The following is a 25,459-nucleotide window of genomic DNA, read 5'->3' on the forward strand; positions in this document are numbered from 1 at the left end:
TGACAAACACGGGCTGATGGCCTTGAGTCGATACCAGCCTGCTCTAAAGAGCTGCTGAGTTGCGGAGCACATATCGTTCTGTACAAGTGAGAGTCCCCGGCCATTCTGCATTCTCAGGACTCCCAGATTAACATGAGATAGGACAGGACACCCACAACACCGTCGTCAATAACCCTTATCAAGATTAAGCCTGGGCAGTAGCGCCGTCAGCGTTGATCCTATACCACGCCAGAATAGATACCTACTCGCTCACGAAAGACTTAGATAGTTGGGGAAGGAAGGATTTAGAAGGCGCACACCGGCTGGACTTGAAGGTTTGCCGGCCCATTGCAGTACGGTCAGCCTTGCGCCAGCCTTGCGCCAACCTCGCTGACATAACCATTCAGATACACCACAAGAGGGCCAGGAAGCATCCAGCTCGCATCGACTTATTGATGTCACTCTATCGGTCCAGAGCCAGCCTTCTTATATCTGCAAAGTGACCAGGTGAGCTGGTGTTGAGGACCAGCCTGTCTGTCGCCTTGTTCCTCCTCAGTCTCGGAGTTTTGGTCTTCTCGTAGTTTGCGACGGTGCTAACAACAAGTCCACATCGGACGATTAAAGGAGCAATCGATGCCGCCGAGCACGGGGAAATATGGCAATAAACTCGCATTGTGCAGAAGCATAATGTGTAGGTTTCCACTTTGCGACTGCTATTAATGCCAACGTGATATGGTGACATGGATATCCATGCCTGACGTCAGCTATGCTCGAAAGCGTGCAGGGAAGGCAGGGAAGTTCACTCCACATCTCTAGAAATTGATGCCCCGGTTTCCAGCAGCTCACGGATGGGAAGATCTGTACAGGTATGGTGTGTAGTAAAAGATTGAATTATGTATATGCCGCAAACTCCATGCTGGAATCCGTCAAAAAGCTTCGGAACATAGAAGCCTGAAAACCAATGCAAGTGTCCCGTTCCACTCACCAGACTCGAAAATGCTAGGTAGGGTATTTGGAGAAGCCGGAGCAGAAATCGTGATGTTCGTGACCAGATTGAAACCCCCAGAGACGTGGAAATGCCGATTCATTGCATCGAGTGCTTAACTCAAGATGCCTCATTTAGCCTGTTCCTTGGGTATCCGTAAATTTTCAGAATAGGAACTAGACCTGCCCATTCCATAACCCCCGATCCCAACCACCAGGATATCACTCATCACCCAGACTCTCGCGCACCAACTTCTGACATTTCCGTCTAAAAGCCTTGGGATCTTCCCTCCACATCTTGGCGGCGTCGACATTGGCAGGACTCTCGTCATTGGGACTGCTCAGCATGCTGATGACGGATAACAGGATGGTCTCGGGCGACTGGACGGGTGACCACCGCTCGGCAGCCGATTCATATCCGTATTTGTCTTCTTCCGGCGGATGGAGGATAGAGATACAGACATCGCCGGACTCGTAGATGTTGGGGTGAAAGATTGGGGTTTCAAACTTCATCTTCGGTGGCATGAGCGGGTATTCGTGTGGGAATGACAGGCGTGCGCGGAAGAATCCTCCTAGATGGGGGTTTGGTGCGTCAGTATAGTTGCTATGCCCTTGAAAGAGGCGACAGGATGTATATACCTCCATAGTACTTGCAGTCATCGTTGATCATGAGCATGACTTCCCATTCGAAGATGTTATTGTCGACTAGGCCGCAGCTTATGCCCGGAATGTCTTTATCGGTTTGCATTTGTTTAAACTGTCTTCCAAGCAGCCCTGCAGCTGCGGAAGTGGTGGCCATGGTTGGGGGAGGTCTTGAGGCGTGGAGCGAGGTACCAGATGGATGATATGGACAGAGAGGCGCGACAGATATGGGCGGGGTGTTTGGTATTGAGGAATGGTAAGTTGGGCTCAATCGACTTGGAAGGTGGCAAGAAGATGAGAAGGCGGTAGATTGTCTGCTAGAGGCAGTAAGGGAAGACAAGGTGCCTTTGTAAGATCAATCGATACGAAGCTATAAATGTGCGAGGCAATGCAGACAGCAATCAGTAGTGTACCATAGTAGGTGAATTGGAGTAGATGAGGTGGTTAAAGTGGGATGATGACCACCGAATTCGGGCCTGTCATGATGGGTGGGGGAAGATCTTAGGCCCCGTAGGCGCGAGCAGGCGCTAAACAAAGACGGTCCCTCGGGTTTGTTTTAAGGCTGGCCCCTGGCTTGGTAGGCGCATGCTGTGACTGGGGGCGCCTGCTCTTCTAGGGTCAACCACACCCGGGTGTCTTGGCTGAGCATCGACTTCGGATGTTTGCCGAGGCGCAATATATCACTTCAAGGTCGAATCATGGCAAAACCAGCAAGACATATAGGTTATAGGAATCATGTTTTTGAGTACAAATTGTACTCATACCAAATCACCGCTAGGAACGTATATCCATGTTCCTTCATGTTCAATCCAGAACACTCTGGCGCCTATCATGACCCAGCAACGTTCTATACAATCAGCCCTAGGTCGAGGCTGTTTTCCAACGCCCTGCAATGAACTTGCTTTCCCAAATACTCCAAACATTGCAAACGCAACCCAAGTTCATAAAGCAGGTTGAGCATAGTCTCTCATAGGACTATCATCCGTAAGTATCATCCAAACACCTCACTGTCCATTGCCAAATCTCCAACCCCCTTGAACTCTCATCCGCTCTCTCTGCTCTCTGTCATGTCGAACTTCTTCCAGTGTCAATCCATCACCACTCATAGCCCAGTTGGCGCTGCTGGTTCGCACTCGAAGGTTCTTGAGTCTATCTTTGTTGCCTTTGGCGAAGATTTCTTCCATTTTCAAGGGGGCGATCGGTCCGAAAACTGCATCGCCATCCATGCCTTCCTGCCGCATCAGTTGTGCAGTAAGATGACCCGGAGTGGCCCAATCAGGGATCGGGAAAGCATTGCCGTCATCATCGGAATCTTCATCTTCAGAGTCCGTGGGAATTTCAGGTAGATGAATAGCATCACCGTTAGGATACTGGGGCGATGATCTGACTGCTTGAATTGTCTTCTTCTTGACGATCGATGCTGGAGTCTTGGTGTGTGGAGGTGGGTTCGGTGCATCTGCAAATGGAATCTTACCCCCAGCGCCATACTGCTGCATTTGTGGAGGTGCGGCTCGACTGGGTGGTTGGGGGAACTGGCTCAGATGGCCAGCTTGTTGTGCTGGTCCGTATGCACCGTGATTGAAGATTGACGGCTTCTTTCCAAGCTGTGACTGGCGAATAGGAGCTCCTGAGACCATGGGTCGTGACGACGCTTCAATAATACTTTCATCCTCGGTCTTTCTCCGCTTAGCGTCGCCGTACTTCGGTGCCTGGGGGCGCGAGGGCCCAGCTTCTTCCTCTAAAGGTCTCTTTGCTGGCTTGGCAGGATTGGTGGGCAATGCATGATTGACAAAAGCACGATTTGCTGTTTGACCGGCGAGTCGAGAAGCAGGTCTCGCTGCAGACTACAGAATGGTTAGGATATTCAAGAGAAGGTGAGGAACCACTTACAGCCTCATTAGCAGCACGATCAAGTCGTTGCTGTTCCGCCTTTCGAGCCGCCTCCTGTCGTTTGCGTTCAATCGCCTGCTGCTGAGCTTGTCTCTTGGCTTGCTCAGCAGCCACTCGTTCTCGCTCCTTCTTCTCCGCTTCTGCGCGTTGACGTTGTTCTTCCTTCCGGGCTTGTTCCTGTTGAGCCGCGCGCTTTCGTTCCAATTCTCGCTTGAGCTCCAGCTTTCTCTGCGCTTCACGCTCGTCTTGCTCCTTCTTTCGCTCTGCGGCTACAAGTGCTCGCGGTTTGGGTGCTTGTCCATGCACAGAAGATTTGAGTGTCGTTGAAGTTGCTGATTGCAAAGACGCAGTGCTTGCCTTCTTGGCCAGTCCAGGGCGTTTAGGCTCAACAGGGAGTGTCTCTTGGACATTTGACGAAGACGATGGTCCACCCATTGGCATTCGCTGCGAGAGGGTTCCCACTCGGATCGAAACCGGTGCTGGCTTCGCTTTGTTGATTGGGGGATCTCTACCAGGGCGCACAGGTCGTCCAGTCTTCATACCTGGTGGTGGTGCGTCTGCCATATCGAATCGCTCTTCATTCTGTCGTCGTGGGCTTGATTGCGGTGGCTCGGGTACCTTTGCTCTGAGTGCCTTCTCATGCGCTGCTCTCTGTTCCGCGGCGTGTCGTCTCTCAGTTTCGCGTGCCTTTTCAAGTTGATCCTCCATCTTCTGTTTCACAACTGCTTCTTTCTCCTTCCGTTGCTCCTGCTTTTCCCGCTCGCTCGAGCTGCGGGTTCTTCTCGAATCTTTGGGGCTTGTAGGTAAAGGCTTATCTTGAATCAATGCATTGAGGTTGGGATACATTCCTGGCATATTGCTCGCTGCAGTTCTCAAGGCTTGTGGTGAAAGAGTCTCCATTTTAGCCGCCGCAGATATGCTTGCACTAGTCGTGAATAATCCTTTTGCAGTCTTCATGATAGATTGGAGCCTTGACTTGGAAGCACTCAAGTCGAGATATCGTCGCGGTGAACCTTGTGGAGTGGTGGTATGGCCGTAGGATGGATTAGATATGGAGATAGATTTTGCAGGACTTGCTGGAGGAGCCATTGCAGCCTTTGCAGGGGATGCCAAAGTTGCAGTCGAGGCAGATTTTGCGTGTCCATAACCCGGCATCAATCTGACAGGAGCTGGAGAACCAACCGGTGTTCTCATCCTTTCTTCGTGAGCAATCAACTCGGGAGCGCGAATGTCAAACTCTTCTTCTTCCGTGTCATCTTCATATCTCGACCCCAAGCCCTTAGCAGGTGATGATACAGCATTTGGAGAGGTAAGTGGTTTGATCCAGTCGTCATCATCGTCAATTGTCTGATTGGTATGTTTGGCATGGCCTTCCGTGTAAGCAGTCGACTCAGTGTTCTTGATGTTAGCAAGAGTGGAAGATATCGACTTAGAGGGTCGTGGAGGGGGGGCTTTTCCAAGCATGTCAATCTTTTCATGAAGTCGTTGGGTTGATGATTTCGAGTGAGTTTTGGACATCTGAACTTCCTCATCTGAATCGTCGTGGCCCAGGATTTCCACATTTTCGTCGTCAGTCGTATCCCCCATGTCGACATCGTCTCTCATTGTTGTATCTTCATCTTGAGGTCTCGCGGGATGGGCTTCCTGATTGTCTGTCAAGATCGTTGATCGCGGAGCATAGGGATTGGTGGATAGAGGTCGGGCTTGGTCAACATGGCTTGTCCTGGATATTCTCGCTCCAATACTAGATTTCATGGGTTCGCGGGCTGGTAAGGCGGCAAAAGTGAGGCTGCTCTTTCGAACCAGAGGTCGTTCGGGACTAGATTGGTCTGAGGGAGAGCCAACGTCATCATCAAGCTCTTGCGATATGGTTTGGTGTGGTTTGTTCGTCGTTGTAGGTTCATCACTTGGTATGATAGGGTCTGAGATAATTGCCAAGTGTGCCTTGGTGTTTTCGCAATTGCCCAGCTTGGTTGTCTGATCTTCCTTTGCGGAATGGAAAGAACCTTCAGTTGTCCGGTGTTCTTCGTGAACATCAGGTAGATCTTGCTCAGTCATTACATCAGACATAATCAAGTCTTGTGTCTCCGATGGTTGGACAATAGGCGACATATTTGTGTGCTGGTCGAGATCCATATCTTGACTCGATGTGTGATAACCAGAATCTGCCTGCGATTTGTATGTTTGCTGAGTTTGTTCAGCATTGTCTGTAGCAATTTCAAAGCGCGGTTTGTTATGCTGTACTACCTTCTGTGGACTTTGGCGTATTACAGGTTTGGATGAGAAGACATCACTCAGTGGCTGTTGTTCCAATGTCAGAGGCGTTTGTAAACAAGTTGTAAGCAGACTTACAATGCGAGCATCTACACCAGGGACATTGCGTTTTCTCGCCGTTCGGGGAGTCTTGCCGCGCACTTTGCCGGGAGTTTTAAAGACATTGGCCATGTCACTGTCGATGGTCAGTCAGGCCTTGAGTCAAAAGAGGACGTAAAAAGCTTACACATTGCTCTTGCTAAAAATCTCAGCCATGTGTTCGTTGAGCCATTGAAGTTGGTGTTGTGCCGGGAAGACAATCTCTTCTCTTTCATTCTGTAAGAGCTGAAGAGCGTTCTCTTTTTCGGCAGTGATCCACGATGCGGACCCGACAGTGGTGTTCGTGGTCGCCATGGTGAGGAATGGTGATCGACGCGGTTTTTAGTGGTCGAGCCCGGTATAGCAGGTAGTTAAGAGTCCTTCATTTGTTGAAAGCGCGAGAAGGATGAAGGCGAGAATAGCGCAGAGGATCTTTGTTGATGGAATGGTTCAAAGCGGACGAACGACCAAAGGTCGCTTTAGGATCAGTGACGCTGGATTTCAATGTTTGGGTGCTGACCAAAATGGCCTAGCTTCATTCGCGCCTACACGTGATCTACTTGTCTCTTGGCATGTTTGCACCACGCGTTCTTCAAATGATGCTACAGCTTGCATGAGAGAGGCGGCTTCATTGTTGCACATACAGGCATTCTTATAGAAACTTCCTGCAGTGAACTTGGTACAGAGATAGATTTATTACTATATGCAAGGATCTGGTGTATGCCACGATGATCTCCGGCCTTGGTGTTCATCATAAGCCACAATCATGCAACCGCAGAACGGCTGAGTTCAACCAACTAAGTTACAGCTAGCTGTCTACCTAGATACCTCTCCTTGATGCAATGTCCATAAACACCCGAAGGATGCGAAAGCAATCCGATATCAAGTGTGTCCGAGGCTCAATGGACAGGCCGAATCTCGCTGACATTGGTGAGGACGAGTCTAATTTGCCCCCGCATCTCGAAAAGGCCCTGGTGTAACTTCGAGAGACTAGGATATTTCCGAGATCGGAGCATCTCCATGAAGAATGACTCGGACTCTCCACACCCTCTCCTCCAACTTGGACGAGAGCGGCTCATAGATAAATTCAATGGTTCCCCCCTGCCCGGCGTTGCGAATCATATAACTCTTCTTCAAACTTGATATTCTCTCTAGATCCGTGTTCTAATATATATCTAGATTTCTACATCATGGCATCCAAGCGGAGCATTTTTCGCCTGTCTTCACAATTGCTTGCCGAATCTCAGACAGCTATTCGGCCACAACCTCGGCAATGTTCGCGGGCGGTTAATATCAATGCAATCAGACATTTCTCAGCCACTAGACAGCGGAGACTGATGGACTTGAGTGGTTTCACAGAAGAGCAATTGACTGTTCGTGATGCTATTCAGAAGATCTGCGCTCAATTCCCCAATGAATACTGGCAACAGCATGATCAAAGCGAAACCGATCCCAAGGAGCTCCATGCGGCGTTGGCTGCTGATGGGTGGCTGGGGATTGCTCTTCCAGAAGAATTTGGTGGTGCTGGACTGGGTATCTCTGAGGCGACCATGATGCTACAGACGATATCACAGTCCGGAGCAGGCATGGCAGGTGCACAGTCAATCCATGCTAATGTCTACGCCACGCAACCACTGGCTAAGTTTGGCAATAAAGAACAGCTAGAATCAACGATACCAGACATCATCAGCGGAAAGACGAGAGTATGCTTCGGCGTAACGGAACCCAATACCGGCCTGGACACACTACGGTTGAAAACCAGCGCCACGCGCCAGGGAGATAAATATGTGATTACGGGCCAGAAGATCTGGATCACCTGCGCGCAGGTAGCCTCCAAAATGATCCTGCTAGCTCGTACTACACCTCTTGAGGAGGTCACAAAACCCAGTGAAGGACTGTCGATGTTCTGCATAGATATTGACAAGTCGAACCCTGCACTCGAGCTTAAAAAGATCAAGAAGATGGGTGGCCGGGCCGTCGACGCCAACGAAGTCTTCTTTGATCACTACGAAGTACCTGCAAACACTCTCATCGGAACCGAAGGACAAGGCTTCAAGATTATCTTACACGGAATGAATGCCGAGAGATGTTTGCTGGCAGGAGAGGCACTTGGACTAGGATACGCTGCCATTGAAAAGGCAGCCAAGTACGCGAAAGAGAGGGTAGTCTTTGGACGACCTATCGGCAAGAATCAAGCTATTGCCCATCCTCTTGCAGACGCATACATGAATCTCGAGGCGGCGAAATTGTCCGCTTATAACGCAGCCCGTCTGTATGATCGGAGCACCAAGGACAAAAGCATCAGCCAGCATGCGGTCGGAGTGGCCTGCAACAGTGCGAAATATCTGGCAGCAGAAGCCGCATTCCGAGCATGTGAAAGGGCGGTGATGACCCACGGCGGCATGGGATATGCTGCAGAGTACGATGTTGAACGATACCTCCGAGAATGTCTCGTGCCACGGATTGCCCCCGTGAGTCGGGAAATGATCTTGAATTTTGTGAGCGAAAAGGTGTTGGATTTGCCACGGAGTTATTGATTTCGGATAGCCATCATGGTTCAATAGGTAGACACAAGAACAACCTGTGTACATTGTAATAATAACTCGTGAGAAGATCAATCTGGAGCCGGATGTAAATGTGGATATTTCTTGTGTCTATCAAAAAGCGCTGGTGCGGAGAAATAATCTTCATTATATTGGAATATAAATTTCAAACTTCTTGCCCCCCATCTTCCATGATTCATACCACGCAACGACGCTTAGACCAACCTACAACAATCATGTCGAGGATAGAAGAACTACCCGATGACTTTGATGAAAGGATCAATCTTAATGAAGCGCCGAGTGCGCCTTCAATTGAGGATCTTTATCAACAGCACATCAAGACCCCAAGAAAAGATCCCATCAGCGATCAGAGTTTTGAACAAATTGTGCAAGACATGAGCAAAACGCCACTGTTCATGAATAGTCTAGAAGAAGCGACAGATGAGGGTACGACAGTCCTGAAAATGCTTGTGCATACTTGGGCTGGCTTGATGCTGAGCAAAGTGTGACAGATGGACAGAATGACCTTCTCGAGGCTATCAAAGCTTTACAGTACGAAGGGACCAAGGCCGAAGTTGCCCAGGGATTCAAGGAACGAGGGAACGAGATGGTGGCAGAGAAAAAGTGGTCCGACGCCAAAGAATTCTACACCAAAGGCATTGCAGTCCTGATGGACAAAGTCAACGACAAATGGGATCAGGCTGAAGACCAAGAAAGTGAACTGAAACTGCGAAAGACGCTCGAGGAGCAGCTTTATGTGAATCGGGCACTTTGCAACCTCGAGCTAAGTGAGTCGTGGCAATTTGATAGCGTAGCTAAGGGAGATTTTGTGCTGACAGGATAGAAAACTATCGATCCACGACATTGGACAGTGCAGCAGCACTTCGGGTCAATCCGAGGAATATCAAGGCACATTTCAGATCGGCGTCGGCATTGTTTGCTCTGGACAAAGTGCTTGAAGCATTGGATGTAGCATCCCGAGGCATCCAAATCGACCCTAACAACGCAGCACTGTCGAAATTGCTAGAGAAGATCCGTGAGAGAGCCAAGATAAAGGAAGCCCAAGATCGACGACGCGAGGCAGAGAAGCAACGAAAACAACAGGAAGAATCCATACTACAAGCAGCTCTCAAGACGAAGAAGATCCAGCTGCGAGGGACCAAGAATTCGCCCAACATGGAAGATGCTGTCATTCGACTCTCACCGGATCCATTGTCACCGAAAAGCCTGCTGGAGTTCCCCGTGATGCTGCTATATCCAATGCACAACCAGACCGACTTGATCAAGGCCTGGGCGGAGAAGGACGCCATCACGGACCATCTCAGCTATATTCTTCCACTGCCGTGGGACAACAAGAATGAGTACAAGCTGTCGACGGTTGATTGTTACATGGACACTATCAGTGGTGGACTCATGAAAGTGGGCAAGAAATTGACGCTCTTGGAGGCCTTGTCGAATGGCAAGACGGAAATCGTGGATGGATTGGTGAGGATATTTGTTGTGCCGATTCCGTTGGCGTCCAAATGGATTGAGGAGGTCAAGCGAAAGAAAGGGAAGTCATGATGAATATATCACATTTGTTCCGTGGGAAGGCGCGACTCTCAAACACATTGCTGTCTTAGGTATCTGCCTTCCGCCTTGTCCTCCCGAAATCTCCATTATGATGCCCATTATTTCTCTGATTCACGTGGTTTGTAGTAACCTCACATGTCCCTACGGGTGTCAGCAGTAGCCACAAGGTTTTTGTCAGACTCTCCGCTCACACGCACACAAATTCTCATCCCATCTCATCCCACCATTCATCTTTGACCATCTTTCATCTCCCATCTCCATCACACAATCATCATTCCTTCAACGTTAATCACAGGCTAAGTTCCATGAATCCCCAGTCCCACCCTGCATGTCCACCCCCCCTGCAATCTTCCCAATCACCTCGCGCCATTCTCCGTCCGCGTGGTCTAGCTTCCCATCTCCTGCGGGCCGAATTTGTCGTTGGCGTCTCTTGGGCGTGCCCCCGAAACCCACATTTACGACGCCACCATATCCTTGACGTTTGATCGAGGATAAACAGCTTTTTGCACACCGCACCGCACACGCACAGCCGAACCTACGCCCACGCCCTCCACCACCAGTCATCACCACCACCTCGAGGCTACTCCGTGCATTCCCAGATCTCACAAATTCCCTTAGCTCACACCCAATCATCCACCTGGGATCGCTAAAGCAATCAATCATGAACAACCCCGCCCTCCCTGTTTACGCTTCCCAGGCGCAAAATCCTTACGCTGCTGCTGCCTTCTCTCAATCCCAGCCCGGTGGTTTTTACGCCCCGTCCAATGGCCCGCCCTACGACGCTGCCCAGACCTCATTCCAACCTACGATGATACCAAACCATATGCAAAGGCCATCCCACCCGCAGCAAGTTCACCAGCCCATACCTCAGCAGTTCTATCAACAACCGCAACAATCCTCTCACCCCGGTTACCCACACCAAGGCCCTACCTCAAACTCTGGCTCTCCATTTCCAGGTCAGTCCCTTCCCTCCTTCCTTGTCATGGCCAGTGTCCCGATACGAGTACCGAGTATCGATTGAGAACCAGGGTTGACAAGACATTCAGGCCAGACATCTTCAAACCGACCATCACCTGCGCCACCCAATCCCGGTTCGAGACATAGTTCCAATCCCAGTATCCCCCAACTTCACACACTATCCTCATCTCAAGCCACAATATCAACTTCACTTCCTACCGCAGTCGACCCTAACATGGCGGCGGCCATTGGAATTCAAGGCCAGCCCAACGCGACTCTTGCTCAACAAGCCCAGATGCAGAATGCAGCGCAGGCAGCCCGCGTTCCCACTTCGACCCCACAACAACAATCATCACAGCAGCAACAACAATCGCCAGCAGGACAACCGCAGGGTCAGCCTATGTCGCCACAGTCGGCCGCTCGTGAACGGGCTCGGGTTTCCGTGCTGCTAGAAATAAACACCCATTTGCTGCAAGAGGTAGTGTCTTTACAGGCTCAGGGTAAGGCTGGTAGCACTGCGAATCAAGGTCAACAATCCCCAACATCCCCAACATCAGCTACCGACCCCACCAATGCGTTGAGCAACAGTCCGGGAGAACCACCGAAGTCTGCTGGTGGAACAGGTTCCAGTAATTCCAAGCCTGCGTCTCAGGAATTTGTCGATTGTATGAAGCGGTTACAGGCCAATTTATCCTATTTGGCCGCAATTGCCGATGCGAAAAAGAAGGTCAACGGTGCTATACCAGCAGGGCCTGCAATTCTGGCTCCGCCAGCTCACTTGACACCTGTTCATGACCTTTACAGGAAATTAAATGCCCTGTTCCCAGAGGCCAGTCAGTCTGCGATCAGTAAAGCTGTACGCTACTCTTCGAACCAGGGCCAGGGCCAAAAGGGTCCCCCTGTGCTGGCTCAAGGTTGAATGTCGAGAAGTACTTTGAATCAAGTTTATGGCAGATCTCCCGTGGAGCTTATATGACCTGATTCACCCGCGGAAACACACTCCTATAATCAGAGTGATGGACCGGCTATATCAAAACCTAGGCTTCCTGGCCGAAGAGGATTTCCGCATTCAGCCAATCGCTGAACTCCGAAAGTCTGCGAACGCCAGGTGATGTTGAGCTGCTCGGAAGGCTTGGAACCAAAGTCACGCGGATGCGACTCTTGATTCCAGAGTCTTTCTAGGCAGGACCTCGATTCTACTCCAAAGATGCCCATTTCAAAAAAGGGGGCCCAGATGGAGACTGAACCACAAGACAAGACCGGAACCTCCCACTCTCACATACACGCATGAGTGGGCCCCACGAAACTTTTTATTCTAATCGCTTATGCCTGATACTTCCTTATGCTGGGGAAACCGATCAGGTCAAGGCGAGGGTCCATCCACTTACAGCATGACAACTGGCGGTGACCTTATCATCTAGGATGATTCAAACAGGAGGACAAGTTGCCCCATCGTGCGCAATTGATCGTGAGAAATTGTTCGGCTAAACCGCTTTCAGGCGGGCTTAAGATATACTTTCAGTGCGCAGAAGCTGGATGGATACGTGGAACAAGGAGGAGACATTTGGACAGCTCCGACCAGAAGACGTTCCAAGTATATATATAAACCACTGCTTCTTGACTGGTGCACGCCATTATTGCTGGAAAGCCATAGTCTAGTACCTCGGCATGCCAACGGCGGACTTTGAGAGCAGTCCTTATACGTGTTAATCCGGAACAACGGTTATACCGAGTCCATGTTGCATTACTAATATGACCTATTGTGTTAGGCCGTCCATGCCAACAACCAACAACCAAAAACAACATTATCATCACAACATCCGCTTCCAGGTCTAGCATTCTCCCTAGCCTGAATGGTAGAGAGAGAGACTCAAGAGGAAACCCCACTCATCTATCATTCCACACCAGCAAATTATGACCCTCCCCCTCAAAAGCAAACAAGGCTGCTGGACCTGTCGTCTGCGCAAGAAGAAATGCGACGAGTCGCGGCCGGCGTGTTCCGTGTGCACGGCGCTGGCGATCACATGCCACGGCTATGGCGCCAGACCGGGTTGGATGGATGACTCTGAAGCCGTAGTGAATGTGCTCGAGGAGTTGAAGGGTGTTGTTAAGGTTACGAGTCGCTTGAAGGGGAAGGCTAAGGCTGGAGGACGGGGAAGAGGTCCCGGGCCTGAGGGGGTTGTGCTGAGGCCGAAGTCTGGTTCTGCTGGTGGTGGTGGTGGTGGTGAGTTGAACTTGGATAGAGATGGGAATGGAAATGGAACTAGCAAAGGCGCCCTGGATGTAAGTACCTATGCATATAGTAGTTATTTCTATTATCCTTTGGAAGGAAGCCTGGAGAGCAAAGCCGCTGAGAACAAGAAATCTAGACATCTCCATCAATACCCCACGGAGAGCCAGGACCTGCAGCCGCCAGTCCTCCATCCACAGCATCGCAGCATTCTATACACGGTGACGAATCTATCCTGTTAATGCATTTCCTCGACCACGTCTTTACCCTGCAGTATCCACTATATCGACCACAGGCCATCGAAAGCGGGCGAGGCTGGCTCCTGTCGGCTCTCCTCCGGTCGAAGCCGCTGTATCATGCCGCGCTGGCGACGAGTATGCATCATCGACGAACACTCATGTTGGGAAGGCTTTCACCATCTGCCAGAGCGACTGCCTTGGTCGAGCAGGAGAGATATCTCGAAATCGCAATCAAGGCGGTCACAGAGCAGGCGGCGAATGCTTGTCCGGCGGTCGGGCTGGATATCATGCTCACCGTCGTCCAGCTGGTTTTCTTTGAAGTACGTTTCGTCCATCGCAGATCTCTCTCGATGTTGCACCTGGCATACCCCTACTAATGCGTGGTGTCCCAAAGATATTTGCCGGCAATGGTAGTGGATGGGAACCACATCTCCGTGCCACGATGAGCATGTATGATCGTGGATACAGCCACGATCTCAAACCATTCCGATTGGCTGAAAGATCCAGAATAATTCTGCAAGACGATCTGCCTCTAGGAGAAGAAGATGACTCCTTCGTGTCAGAAGAAGTTATAAGCTTCAGATTTCTGACCGGCACTATCATCTGGCTCGATATTGTCTCGTGTATCACAAGAGGGACAGCTCCTGTGCTCTCATCTTACCACCCGCGTGTTCTAGCCCCGGACTCCCAGGTTGATGTTGGGAAGATCATGGGGTGCAGGAATCGAATCATGCTTCAAATTGGCCGAACTGCCGCGTTGGTGGAGCAATGGCAACAGCAACAAATTCAAGAAGCTCGGAGCGGTACTTTCGAATGCAAACCGTTGAGGCAAACAGCATATGATATTTATCAAGAGATCCAGTGCGAAATCGCACACTTAGCGAAGGAAGATGGCTTCGTTTCAGAAGCCGACTCCATCTTAGATTTCGATTTAGCAACAGTGCCAGGAGAGGATCCAGAAATGCTCATCACACGTCTGTTCGCATGCATGGCATCGATATATCTGCGGCTAATCACCCAGAGGTCTTTTCCTTCAAGTCTGACTAGCCTAGACGAGTCGATTCATGTCGAAGCCATGACAAGACTCCGTGACAGGATCCCAGGAAAACTGCTGGCCGCTTTGGTGTGTCCTTTATTCATCATCGGTTCGATAGCCAACACCGAAAGTGATAAGCAGTATTTTCGAGATGTATTCTCGCAGGCGCCCTTGTCTGCATCCATATATCAAGACCGAGCGAAGATTTTGCCGGTTCTAGAGAAGATCTGGAGTAGGAGGCGTGTTGATTCGACATTTGGGTGGAACGACTTGCTGGCCATTGCTGATGGTGTGCTGCTTCTCTAAGACATATCATCACCCGACATAGGTCTTACCATGTCCATTGTGAGAGTGAATTCCACAGGAGCTCAAATAACATCAGACCCGGGACTATGACAAGACGAGGTATACAGTCAGGATTTCTCGATTCTCCATACCGATGCTACCTTCGCGACGTCCACACTGACATCTTTGGCCCCACCGTCTGAGGATAGTGAAATCCCAGTGCCTGCGGTATCCAATGGAAATATTTGTGCAGTGATCGTACATTCGCCTTGACCACCAAAAACCTCGACAGAAGACCAATCGAGCAAAACACGAAATCTTACGACATCATCTTTCGGTTTCAGCGGTGCGTAATACGTGCCTTCGTAGTCGCTGCTGAACGTGGAATCCCCACCAGCAGCAAGACGATTCACGAACAACCTTTCTGTGGAGAAGTCGTAACCGACGGTGGCAACGGCAGTGCTATTGGTATTGCTACGACCATCATCGGCGTTAGTCCGCAGATTCAGACAGACCCATTTCGAAGAGGGGGCAGGGGAGAATGCAACTGTAATATCCAGTGTTTTCTCGGAGATTGGAAAGTCCATATTTCCTTGTGAGAGAGAATGCCACTTCTTGGAAAGCAACTTGGGCTCACGTTCGAGATTCGGGAGACTGGAACACGGCGCCGAAATAAGCTGAACACGGCCTTCTTCGGTCGTTGTGAGTGTAAGCTGGCGAGGGATAGTCATTGCACTTCGCCATGGGTTAGTTGGTATGCTTGCAGCATAAGCCCAATCATTCATCCAAGCAATTGCGACACGCTCGAATTTGTCAAGCCCATTATAGGTGGCAGCCGCATAATAGTCAGGACCATAATCAAGCCAGTTCGGAGAACAAAGAGTGTCCTCATCCGCCGTGAAATTGGTTCCGTTGAAGTCTCCCACGAAATACTGCGTTGCTGATGAGTTGGTAAATACTGGGCCACCCGGATTTATACCCAAGACGAGCACCCATTTGACTTTTGACTCGTCGCCAGCTAATGGAAGTGGGAAAAAGCTCGGACACTCCCATACTCCACCAGTGGCATTGGCTGGACCAAATTCACCGACATTTGTCCATTGCTTCAAGTTTTTGGATGTGTAGAAAAGAACTTTATGAAGCTTTGATAGGGCGACTACCATCACCCAACATTGGTCAGGCCCATACCAGAAGACGAAAGGGTCTCGGAACTCTTGCCATTGGTCTTTATAAGGACTCGGCGGCAACGGCAGCACTGGATTTTCGTTGTACTCGGTCCAAGTGAGACCATCGTCGACACTGTAGGCAATAGATTGCGCTTGCGTCCCGGCACGGATAGTCCGACCAGTAGGAAGAGTGATGTCGTTGGGATATAAGGATGTATAGACCGCGATAAGCGGAGCAGGAATTTCTTCACCACTGAGACTCGAATCTAAGACAGACTTATTAAGCCCGGAAGACCTTGACTCATCATAAACAACGCTGCCCGAGAAGAAAAACTCATTGAGTGGCCCCGGACCTGGTTTTGCCGGAGGGTTCAAAGCACTGAGCGCCAGTGGCTGCTCCTTCCAGTGCAGTAGATCTTTGCTGATGGCATGACCCCATGACATATCCCCCCATGTATCGGCCGAGGGGTTGTATTGATAGTACATGTGATAAGATCCCTTGTGGTAGATGAGGCCGTTGGGGTCATTCATCCAATTCTTGGCGGGTGAAAAATGAAATTGAGGTCGATAACGCTCTTTGTAGTTGACTGGGTGAAGCGTACCTGACGCTTCATTGCTTGTCGCTTCCATCCCTTCCGATATATTTATTGGTAGAATAAGTCGTCGCTACTAAACGTGCTGTTTGCAAGTTGAGACTTGAGAGTGGTCACAGAGGAGGAGTTCCTCCCTTCTCACCGTCACATCGAGCCTACTTACCTAGCTACCTTAAGTAATGACATCACCTTGGGGCTTCGGGCAGCAGGCAGTGACTGCTCCATACAGTAACTTCTGGGAGACGTTGGTTGAAATACTGCTGATGCACTCAAGTGGTCCTATCTGAGAAGCAATAATCACGGATTGGTAAAATTATGAAACATGAAGATGGGTCTAGTTAAAGGAACACCGTGGTGAGGCGGCGGAAAACCCCTGTCCCTATCGCGCTTTATGTGATTGCTCCCCCCACTTGTGTGGGGGGTGTCTTAACCAAGAACACCAAGCCATCAGAGGCTCAACTTTCCCCCCCGGGGGGGGGAGCTTTCCACCTCAACGCGTCGGTCAACCTCCATGGATCCTGAGGATGTTGGCATATCTCATTCAGCGCCATGGTAGACCTCATCTCGATCCAGATGCGAGTTTTGTTCGCTTGTGTTCGCGTTAAGGAGCCACGACTTCCTGATACCAGACATTGATTCAAGTACCAGAATGGCCTTCGCAAGAAATATCATTAGAACAAAGGATGATTCTTGATGGGGATATGCAGCCGTCAAATGCTTTATATATATTGTCCCTTCCTCAAGACTCATGCCACCATATCTAGTTGGTACAGATATGGACTAGGCGCGTGTCCTCCGCCGTTTGCAGATGTTAGGACGACTCTTTCAGCGCCTCTTCCTGACGCCAACATACACGAACGGAAAGACATCATGCGAAGCCGAACGACTCGGCCGAGAGCCACCATCACAGTCCATCTTGCAATAGACGGCAGAACATTGGAGAGGCCTTGTATGGGTGAAACACGGCAGCCTCATGCTGCACCATCTCGTTCTGCAAGGCACGGCGGATCTTCTCTCAAGTGGCTCGCAAATGCGCATTGCACCATCATATGCCAGCCCAAAATCAAATGTGCTATTAAAGGTGTTAATTTTACAGAAACCAATTTCTCATCAAAGAGGTAGGGCCACAGGATGCCGTCCTATATTTCTAAGCATTGCGGTCAGAAGTGTGATTGGGCGAGCCTTGCGGTGCGGCTCTTGTAATGATTGGTCAGAGCACAACATGCTACTCATCCGAAGTAACCCTTGCAGGTTGTCTCGAGGCCGATGGCTCATCCGTGCTCAGGACTTAGTCAAGAGTGGTAACTTACCTTCTGTGAATGAGCGGGAGATCAATTTAGCTCTCCGAACAACTCACCCTGGAGGAGTATGAAATGGTTCTCCATTCTCGGATCTGTCATTTTGGCGTTTTCGTGTTCACTATTTAAACACGGAAGAGTCTTTCACATACTTGGATTTTTTGATGTCGATGGTTGTGTGCATCAACAAATATGATTGATATTCTACACTTTGTCGCAAGCAAGTTACAACAAGGCGTCAGCAGCGCCTTCCATTTGCTCACCATAGGATACTTTCAGTCACTAGAGAAGCATTCCGTCACCACAGCCCATTCAATACCTCCCGAGATGAAGAACATTGTTATTCTGGGTGGTTCATACGCGGGAGTTAGCACCGCACATCGCATTCTTAAACAAGCAGCAAAGTCTCCCAATGGAATCATGCCGTACAAAATAACACTGATATCTCCGAATACCGATCTCTACTGGAATATGGCCTCGCCTCGAGCAATCTTGCCTGGCCAGCTTACAGACGATCAAATCTTCCAACCTATTTCAGCAGGCTTCAAGAAATACCCTGCGTCTCAATTCGAGTTCATTCTTGGCTCCGCCACGAGCATGGATGTGACCAGGAAAACAGTCACCATTTCCACCACAGGTGGCTTATCTGATGCTGATGCTGATGCCCTCAAGTCTAGAGTGTTGGATTATGACCATCTTATCTTGGCGACCGGCTCACGCGCAAGGAATGACACACCACTAAAAGGCTTAGAGTCCACAGAGAAGACCAAGGCTGCGCTCCGTCACTTCCAGGGCCGGATCGAGAAGGCAAAGGTCATCGTTGTGGCTGGCGGAGGTGTCACAGGCGTCGAGGTTGCAGGTGAACTGGGGTTCCAGTATGGTCGGACGAAAGAGATTGTTTTGGTAAGCTTGATGGCCTCTTATTCACATGTCTCCCGCAAAAGAGTTCGGTCTTCCTCTCAAAAACGCTGACAGCCCCCACTTCGACCACCACACAGATCGCGAGCGGTACGAGGATTTAGAAGAAAGTCCAGCAAGCGTGTCCCATCTCGCCACTAAGGCTCTACAAGACCTCAACGTGAAGGTTAGATTTCAAACACGAGTGACGTCCACTTCCTCGACGTCAAACGATGGCATTGACAAACCTGGACTTCCTCTCACCCTGACACTTTCCGACAACACCACTATCCAGACAGACATGTATATCCCAAGCTTCGGTTTGACACCCAACTCAAGCTACATCCCAACCCAATACCTAACTCCTGATGGCTACGTCTTAATTGACGAGTTCATGAACGTCAAAGCCGACGGCGAGGCTGCGCTCCCGAATGTCTGGGCACTCGGCGACGTGGCCGATCTCGAATACGCGCAGTTCGTCTCTTGCGATAAACAGTCAGTCCATCTGGCGAAGAATATGTTGCGCACATTGAAGGATGGTGGTGGCGGGAAGAAGGCGGAGCTTGTGCGGTATAAAGCGTCGACCAAACGTAAGTGTTACCCACTCAGCCTTGTGCCCCTTCCCCACACCCGCCAAATAATCACCTTCCCTTCCTTCCCACAAGCCCACAACTCACCATCACGGTCGTCAATGCTTAGCTGGCTGCCACTAACAACCATTGAATACTATAGGCTTCATGGGTCTCCAAATCGGTCGAAAAGCAGGCACGGGACATTTCGGGACGATCAGAATACCGAGCTTCGTCATCGTTTGGGCGCGCAAGAATCTATTTATCGAGAATCTGCGGCCTACTGTAGATGGGTCGTTGTTCTAGACTTGTGGCTTGTCTGAGTAAGAGTTAGGCAGGGTGAAGTATCCTAACTAGAATCCTCTATGGGGATATGGGCGGTTACAAGGAGAGGTCAACATATCAGGAGCTTGCTATTGGAGTATACAATAGTTGATGCTTGTTATTGGCGAGGTAGATAACATTACTTCTCGAATATTCAGCTCGGAGTGTGTGGCTTCTAATTGCATTCACAGTTTCTCTCATAGCAGACTTTTCAGTAGACATAATCATCCTTGCGCAGCGTGCTGAAGCACTGACTTTCTATCTATCCACCTTCAAAAAACCGAGTCAAGTGATTTCGGCGGCGCACTCCGTCATTGCCCATTGATGTCACATTGATCATTTCCCGTCACCGAAAGTTTCATTAAAGCCCTCACATCTTCTCTATCAATCGCCACTGGTGTATTGATCAGTCCCTTGCGCAGTGTGCATAACTCAAGCAAAGCGGATGAATTGCCACCATACATAATTTGAGCATGTCGTCTTAATCCGTGGTAGCGTAGCAAGGCAGATGCTGGAAAGAAAAAACCTGCGCCTGTTGGAGAGTCATCGGCGCTTTCAACTAGATACCCGACTTCCATTGGCAGCCTTCCGAAATTTATTCAAGCCGTCCAAACCAAAAGTTGCTGGCGTATCTCTCGGAATAAATTCACTGAAGCACACAGTCCACACATTCTGTTCATTGGTAGTGTCAGTTCCGCTGGTGCACTGATCACTCTTATGGGTTGTCTGTGTGTACCCGACAAAGCGATTTTCCACTGGACTGAATTGGCGGCACAGATAATGTCGCGGCCAACCATCGCGGCCTTCACCGATGTGAGGACATTCAACGAGCTTCCCAGAATGGAGTTTGCGATGCTCGTAGGTACTCGTTCGCTCCCCCCCAATGATGGAGATCTTCCTCAAACGAGGTAAATTCTGGCTACCTCCCACACTTCCTTTGATGTAGCCATGAACTGGAACTCGTGCTCTGAAACTATCATCGTCGAGTTCAAACAGCAACAATTCTTCGATACTTGCTGGCAGGAAGGTCTCCAGGGACTTCGGTCCAGCTCCCGATCGTTCTTTGTCGCCGGTGGTCTCGAAGCATGTCCCGAAGAGCATAGAGGAACAGATGATCAATCTCTTGAGAGATCGGAAGTCCAGTAATGAGTGATGAACAAGCCCGGCTGGGTCCCACATCTGCTCGGCCTCATAATCCATACCGAGCCACAAATTTTGCACAGATGCTTGAAGTGGTTGTAGTGGAAAGCAAGGCTGTCGATCTTGGTAATGGTCTTCATGGTCATTGTCGGTAATGTCGTCGTCCCGGTAGGAAGGAAAATCTGCATTCAAAACGTCATCTCCATTGTACACAAAAGTTTTCAAGTTGTTGAACCGCTCTAGGAATTCCTTGAGATCCCCAATGTCAATTGAAAGGTTTTCCAAGTGAAACCTCTTCAGATTTGGTACTAAATGATCGACACCCCCCTCGGCGAACTTCCTGGTCCAGCTACTGTCATAAAGATTCATGTAGCCGTCTATGACCAGGTTCTCCAACTTGGGGTGTTTTAGGCATGGTAACAGTGCTTTCAGGTCGAAATGACAATCCCACAATCCTGAGGTTTCGATTTGTAGTGCCTCAAGATTGTGACAAGGTAGGTAGGGAAACACAGCGCATCCGGGGCGGTACACTGTTAAGGCAGTGATAAATTTGAATTTTCGGAGTGTGTGGAAGAAGAAGAGGCTTTGTGGACAATGCAATGGATTTCTCTTGCTTTTTGAACATGGTAAAACATCGACGATCAATTTACGGACTTTATTGGCGACATTTGTGTTGAGGACTTTTTGGACGAACGACAGCCGTGAAAAATAAGATGTCGACACTCGACTGGATACGCTCCATGGAAAACGAGAGGGTGGATATTTCGGAGGGACAACGCTTGGCCACAAAACACTGCGATAAATCTCGTCCTGCATGGAGTCATGAAATTGTTTACATGCGAGCATAGCATGTTTGAGATCTGTGGTACCAAGATAGCCTGCAATCATTGCCAGCACTTCAGCTGACACATCGAGGACGGTTAGCATGCTCATTCGAAGTCGGAACCACGCGTTCTAGGAAGATGATGGGATGATGGCTAGTATGCGCTTATGCGCGACTTGATCGGTGATGAGAGTGTGAGTGATGCCATACAATGGAGCTTTTTTCCGAAGCGCGAGGTAGAGGAATGAGGGAGGGAGGTGCCACAGCTGGTGTGCAGTGAGAGAAGAAGGACTCAGCGGGGGGAGAAAGAAAGCCAGCAAGTAACCGGAAGGTCTGGGAGGCAGTCGCGATCAGGAAGTGAATGTGACGGGGAAGGGGCTGCCTAAAGTTCAATGAGTTGAGGGCAGCGAGACCACTCCAACGTCACTTCAAACTTCATTGCTTGCAGTTCACACTATCGTTTTGTATTCAAGTGTCTAGTTTTCGTGCAGAGCAAGCCTGAGTGATGGAGCTCAATAAACCCAAGCGATGTCTTAGTGAAACCGAAAAAGGCTTGTGCGTTCAAAGTCTTGATCTTTCTCCTCCCTTTGGGCTTTGCGCCATTGTTCAGACTTTTATGACGATCATTAGAGCTTGATACAGATGAAAGTATGGTAGATTTTGTGTGAAGTGTGGCAAGCAGTGAGCGAGGACACGTGAACAGATGGACGATGCCTGAACTACTCATAGCCATAGAGGTGCGCGTAAAGCAGATGACTCGGGTCTACGAAGAACGAGTTCACATTCAGATATAAGGTAAGATGAATCTACCTTAGGGCAGACGAGCCATCATGACAAAATTTTGCGCCAAGGAGATTTAGCAGGGGAGTCTCATTTCTTTGTAGTCCCAAAAAACTCACGAAGTTTTCCCAATTCCAATCCACCAACGACTGTCCAGCTTCAGGGCCAGTTACATTTGGCTCTGATCCTGGCGGACGAGCTTGGACGACCTTCTACGTACATGGCCAGTGCCCGAAGTTCAGCCCTTGAAGATAACATCATCATGTTGAACTTTTTTTCCCATCCATGATCGATCCAGCATGTTCCAATGGCACAACCTTTCCAAAGTGATGGTCTCGCACGAGAATCCCCTGCTCTACCTCATATGCCAATATCCTGTCCATGTAATCGCCCATCATCTTCTCACGCACCAGGATAGCCCTCCTGCCAGCTATTTACATTGAAGCCCTAATTGCCGAGCCAGATAATCGACGTCGTGATGGTTAACCATTATCCAATGCTGAGAACAGATCCGGCCTTTTTGAGACCCTTCTCTCATATTCGTACAGCGGCTGTCTCAGTCTTTTTGACCTTTGTAATATCAAATGTAGAGGGGCAAACAATGTTGGTGTATTTTTCCTGCACAAATGACCATGCAACACTTTCCTTGCTGGCCTGATCAGCAACTGTCGAATGTTAAGGTGTCTGTGGTGGATAAAAGGACCTCAGAGTATACCATGAGACCATGTCAATTTGACGGCACAAGTAGTCGGTACAATCTTTGGCACATATGAATCTCTTGTGATCGTACCGGAAGCGCTCATAGACAATTACCGACTCGTCCGAAATGAGGCAGATTTTGGTCAAGTTTGGCAACCCTTTGAACCCCTTCACACTTGCTTGCAGGTATCCCTCGACCTGGATCTTGGCATCTCGGTGAGCATCGGGAGAGGCTAGGGTTGTATATAGCGTCAGCTCCTCGAGAGTGGCTGGTAGTAGATTCTCCAAGTACTTTGTTCTAGGATGATGTGAGTGAAGGAGATCGAAAGGTTCGAGTGCACATGGACCAAGGAGCCAAATGGAGTCCAGTACCAAGCGTTTAAGAGATTTGAAATCAGCCAGAGGGTAATCACCAAGCTTTTGTGTATCGTTTTCAGTGCTGGAGACGTGATCTGGCCATCTCAGCCATAAATTCACTACAGATGCTTGAATTAGTTGCAACGGAATGTGAGGCACGCCAGGGGGATCGCTCGTTGGATCGCTCGTTGGATCGCTCGTTGGATCGCTCGTTGGATCGCTCGTTGGATCGCTCGTTGAATCGTCGCTTGAATCATCTTCTGAATATGAATCCAGACAACGATGCATGACAAATGTTTCAAGACTTCTATATTGTTCTAGAAGCATCTCGAGGGACTTAGAATCGATCGCGGCGTTGCAAAGTATAATTCTCTTGAGGTTGGGTGGCAGATGCTGATTCTAAAAGTCATCGCGCATCGGAGCACGAGGTCCAAGAGCAGTCCCTGTGGCAACAATGCCGACTCCACTGTAGACCTCTAGGCTTCTCAATCTCGAGGAACTGAGACAAGATAACAACGTTTGAATTTTGAGGCTGCTACCGGAAGTAGTGTGCCCTTCCAAATGAATGAAGGCTTTCCAGGGTTTGCCATGGCAGATCAAGCAAGAGTTTGGTAGAGCACCCAATGACTGTCAAGACTTTGATGCCCTGGAATCGCTGAAACAGACGAAGCGAACAGCTCATTGGTTCTTATGGGACTGGATCATATGGGCGATCATCATTCTGCATGAATTCGACTTCCAGTCCACGAACTTTGGTCGCAAAATTAGAGTTCAGGATCTTTTCGATGAATAATCTTCGCTGACTAGGAGAGACAGAAATTCTGGTGCGCGGGATCCAACTTGAATATACAGCGGGACGGAGTGTCGATCTAGATTTTTCGGAGGTCCACGAAATAGTGCGGCAAATTTCGTCCTTCATAGACTTGTGAAAGCGGTTACAAGCAAGCATTGCGTTCTTCAGATCCCGGTTGTTAAGATTTTGCGCAGTTGTTGCCAGGACTTCTGGTGGGAGGTCCAGTACGTTCACCATCTTCGGTCGGTGCGAGGTTTGATTTTGGGGAACCAGCAACGAATGGGGAAGAGGTGCGCGAGCATTGAAGACGCTGTGAAATAGAGGCAGGATGCGCGGACCGACTGACCGGAACGCGCGAACGACAGAGAGAGTGAGAGTGATTTGACCAAATCAAGAGAAAAGCAAGAAGACTGAGAGTGATTTGACCAAATCAAGAGAAAAGCAAGAAGACTGAGAGGGTGAGTCTGAGTGAAGCAGTGAGAGGAAAGAGCCTAAAAGCCTGCGCCAGAGCAGCAGCACAGTTTCAATGTGCAAATTTTCACTGAAAGTCACTTACGTGTCCAGCATTCACTGAAAATCGCGCGTGGGGTCTCTCTTCTTGTCTTTCTATATTTATTATAGCTTCCTCTTGCAGATGAAATTGAGACTTCTCCATAAAGCTAGCAGCATGAGCTGGATATTTGTACTATCGGCCAGACCAACGACTGCGATAGTTAGACCTGCGATTGTCTCTAGACACAAGAAATGGCACTGTACTTCTTTGTTCAAACAAAGGAATCCAACCGGTCATCAAAAAAGCATCAAGCGATGACAGTACATGGAAGAAACTGAAGAGTAGACCTATGGCTAGAAACCCTTTCGGCATGGCGTATATCCATTTTAGGGAGAATCTAGTGAGTTGGGCCAATGATGTGGTGAGCGCGGTCAGCATAAGCTCTCGGCTGATGCGGAAGGACGGTACAAGGCTCGGCTCTCCACCACATCTGAACCCTCAAGGCTTCTCAAATCTACCTACTGGTAGGTACAGCATGATGATCACAGCATAACTTCATTCAGTGGTCTAACTTTTCTTATTTATTAATAGGCTTTCATGTATGCCCAAGGAGTCTGGCGCCGTGGCTGACAGCCACTGAGTTACCGTCTCTTCTATGCCATTCCATTCCTATCATGCTTGCATCATTTTCCAGTCATCTCAACACCTCTGCCATCACATGCTGAAACTGTGGACCATCGAACAACAGACCCACGGTACTATCGTACCCCTTTTCGATGTCCAGATATGCATTGCGTTTTGTGCGAACAAAACCAGCA

General features: G+C 49.5%; 9 protein-coding genes across 9 annotated transcripts; 5 read left to right on the plus strand and 4 right to left on the minus strand.

Moving 5' to 3' along the window:
- Positions 1-1,185: 1,185 nt before the first annotated feature.
- Positions 1,186-1,762, minus strand: UBC15 (Ubiquitin-conjugating enzyme E2 15; the record flags this gene model as incomplete). Its single annotated transcript, XM_064844363.1, has 2 exons — positions 1,186-1,535; positions 1,603-1,762. The coding sequence occupies 2 exons, from the start codon at positions 1,760-1,762 to the stop codon at positions 1,186-1,188; spliced, it is 510 nt and encodes a 169-aa protein (XP_064712223.1).
- Positions 1,763-2,609: 847 nt separating this feature from the next.
- Positions 2,610-6,162, minus strand: LTR84_000734 (uncharacterized protein; the record flags this gene model as incomplete). Its single annotated transcript, XM_064844364.1, has 3 exons — positions 2,610-3,449; positions 3,496-5,944; positions 5,996-6,162. The coding sequence occupies 3 exons, from the start codon at positions 6,160-6,162 to the stop codon at positions 2,610-2,612; spliced, it is 3,456 nt and encodes a 1,151-aa protein (XP_064712224.1).
- An 875-nt stretch (positions 6,163-7,037) lies between these two features.
- LTR84_000735 (uncharacterized protein) lies at positions 7,038-8,384 on the plus strand (the record flags this gene model as incomplete). Its single annotated transcript, XM_064844365.1, has 1 exon — positions 7,038-8,384. One exon carries the CDS (start codon positions 7,038-7,040, stop codon positions 8,382-8,384), a length of 1,347 nt encoding a protein of 448 aa, XP_064712225.1.
- Positions 8,385-8,626: 242 nt separating this feature from the next.
- LTR84_000736 (uncharacterized protein) lies at positions 8,627-9,953 on the plus strand (the record flags this gene model as incomplete). The annotated part of the gene is made up of 3 exons (XM_064844366.1): positions 8,627-8,837; positions 8,903-9,178; positions 9,235-9,953. The coding sequence occupies 3 exons, from the start codon at positions 8,627-8,629 to the stop codon at positions 9,951-9,953; spliced, it is 1,206 nt and encodes a 401-aa protein (XP_064712226.1).
- Positions 9,954-10,623: 670 nt separating this feature from the next.
- LTR84_000737 (uncharacterized protein) lies at positions 10,624-11,838 on the plus strand (the record flags this gene model as incomplete). Its single annotated transcript, XM_064844367.1, has 2 exons — positions 10,624-10,918; positions 11,009-11,838. 2 exons carry the CDS (start codon positions 10,624-10,626, stop codon positions 11,836-11,838), a joined length of 1,125 nt encoding a protein of 374 aa, XP_064712227.1.
- Positions 11,839-12,833: 995 nt separating this feature from the next.
- LTR84_000738 (uncharacterized protein) lies at positions 12,834-14,730 on the plus strand (the record flags this gene model as incomplete). Its single annotated transcript, XM_064844368.1, has 3 exons — positions 12,834-13,202; positions 13,289-13,708; positions 13,783-14,730. 3 exons carry the CDS (start codon positions 12,834-12,836, stop codon positions 14,728-14,730), a joined length of 1,737 nt encoding a protein of 578 aa, XP_064712228.1.
- Positions 14,731-14,837: 107 nt separating this feature from the next.
- On the minus strand, positions 14,838-16,505 carry LTR84_000739 (uncharacterized protein; the record flags this gene model as incomplete). The annotated part of the gene is made up of 1 exon (XM_064844369.1): positions 14,838-16,505. The coding sequence occupies one exon, from the start codon at positions 16,503-16,505 to the stop codon at positions 14,838-14,840; it is 1,668 nt and encodes a 555-aa protein (XP_064712229.1).
- A 1,453-nt stretch (positions 16,506-17,958) lies between these two features.
- On the plus strand, positions 17,959-19,538 carry LTR84_000740 (uncharacterized protein; the record flags this gene model as incomplete). The annotated part of the gene is made up of 3 exons (XM_064844370.1): positions 17,959-18,669; positions 18,713-19,253; positions 19,396-19,538. 3 exons carry the CDS (start codon positions 17,959-17,961, stop codon positions 19,536-19,538), a joined length of 1,395 nt encoding a protein of 464 aa, XP_064712230.1.
- A 573-nt stretch (positions 19,539-20,111) lies between these two features.
- LTR84_000741 (uncharacterized protein) lies at positions 20,112-21,438 on the minus strand (the record flags this gene model as incomplete). The annotated part of the gene is made up of 2 exons (XM_064844371.1): positions 20,112-21,226; positions 21,432-21,438. The coding sequence occupies 2 exons, from the start codon at positions 21,436-21,438 to the stop codon at positions 20,112-20,114; spliced, it is 1,122 nt and encodes a 373-aa protein (XP_064712231.1).
- Positions 21,439-25,459: the final 4,021 nt, after the last annotated feature.

This window comes from Exophiala bonariae (assembly GCF_035927105.1).
Source record: "Exophiala bonariae strain CCFEE 5792 chromosome Unknown scaffold_1, whole genome shotgun sequence".
Taxonomy (NCBI): domain Eukaryota; kingdom Fungi; phylum Ascomycota; class Eurotiomycetes; order Chaetothyriales; family Herpotrichiellaceae; genus Exophiala; species Exophiala bonariae.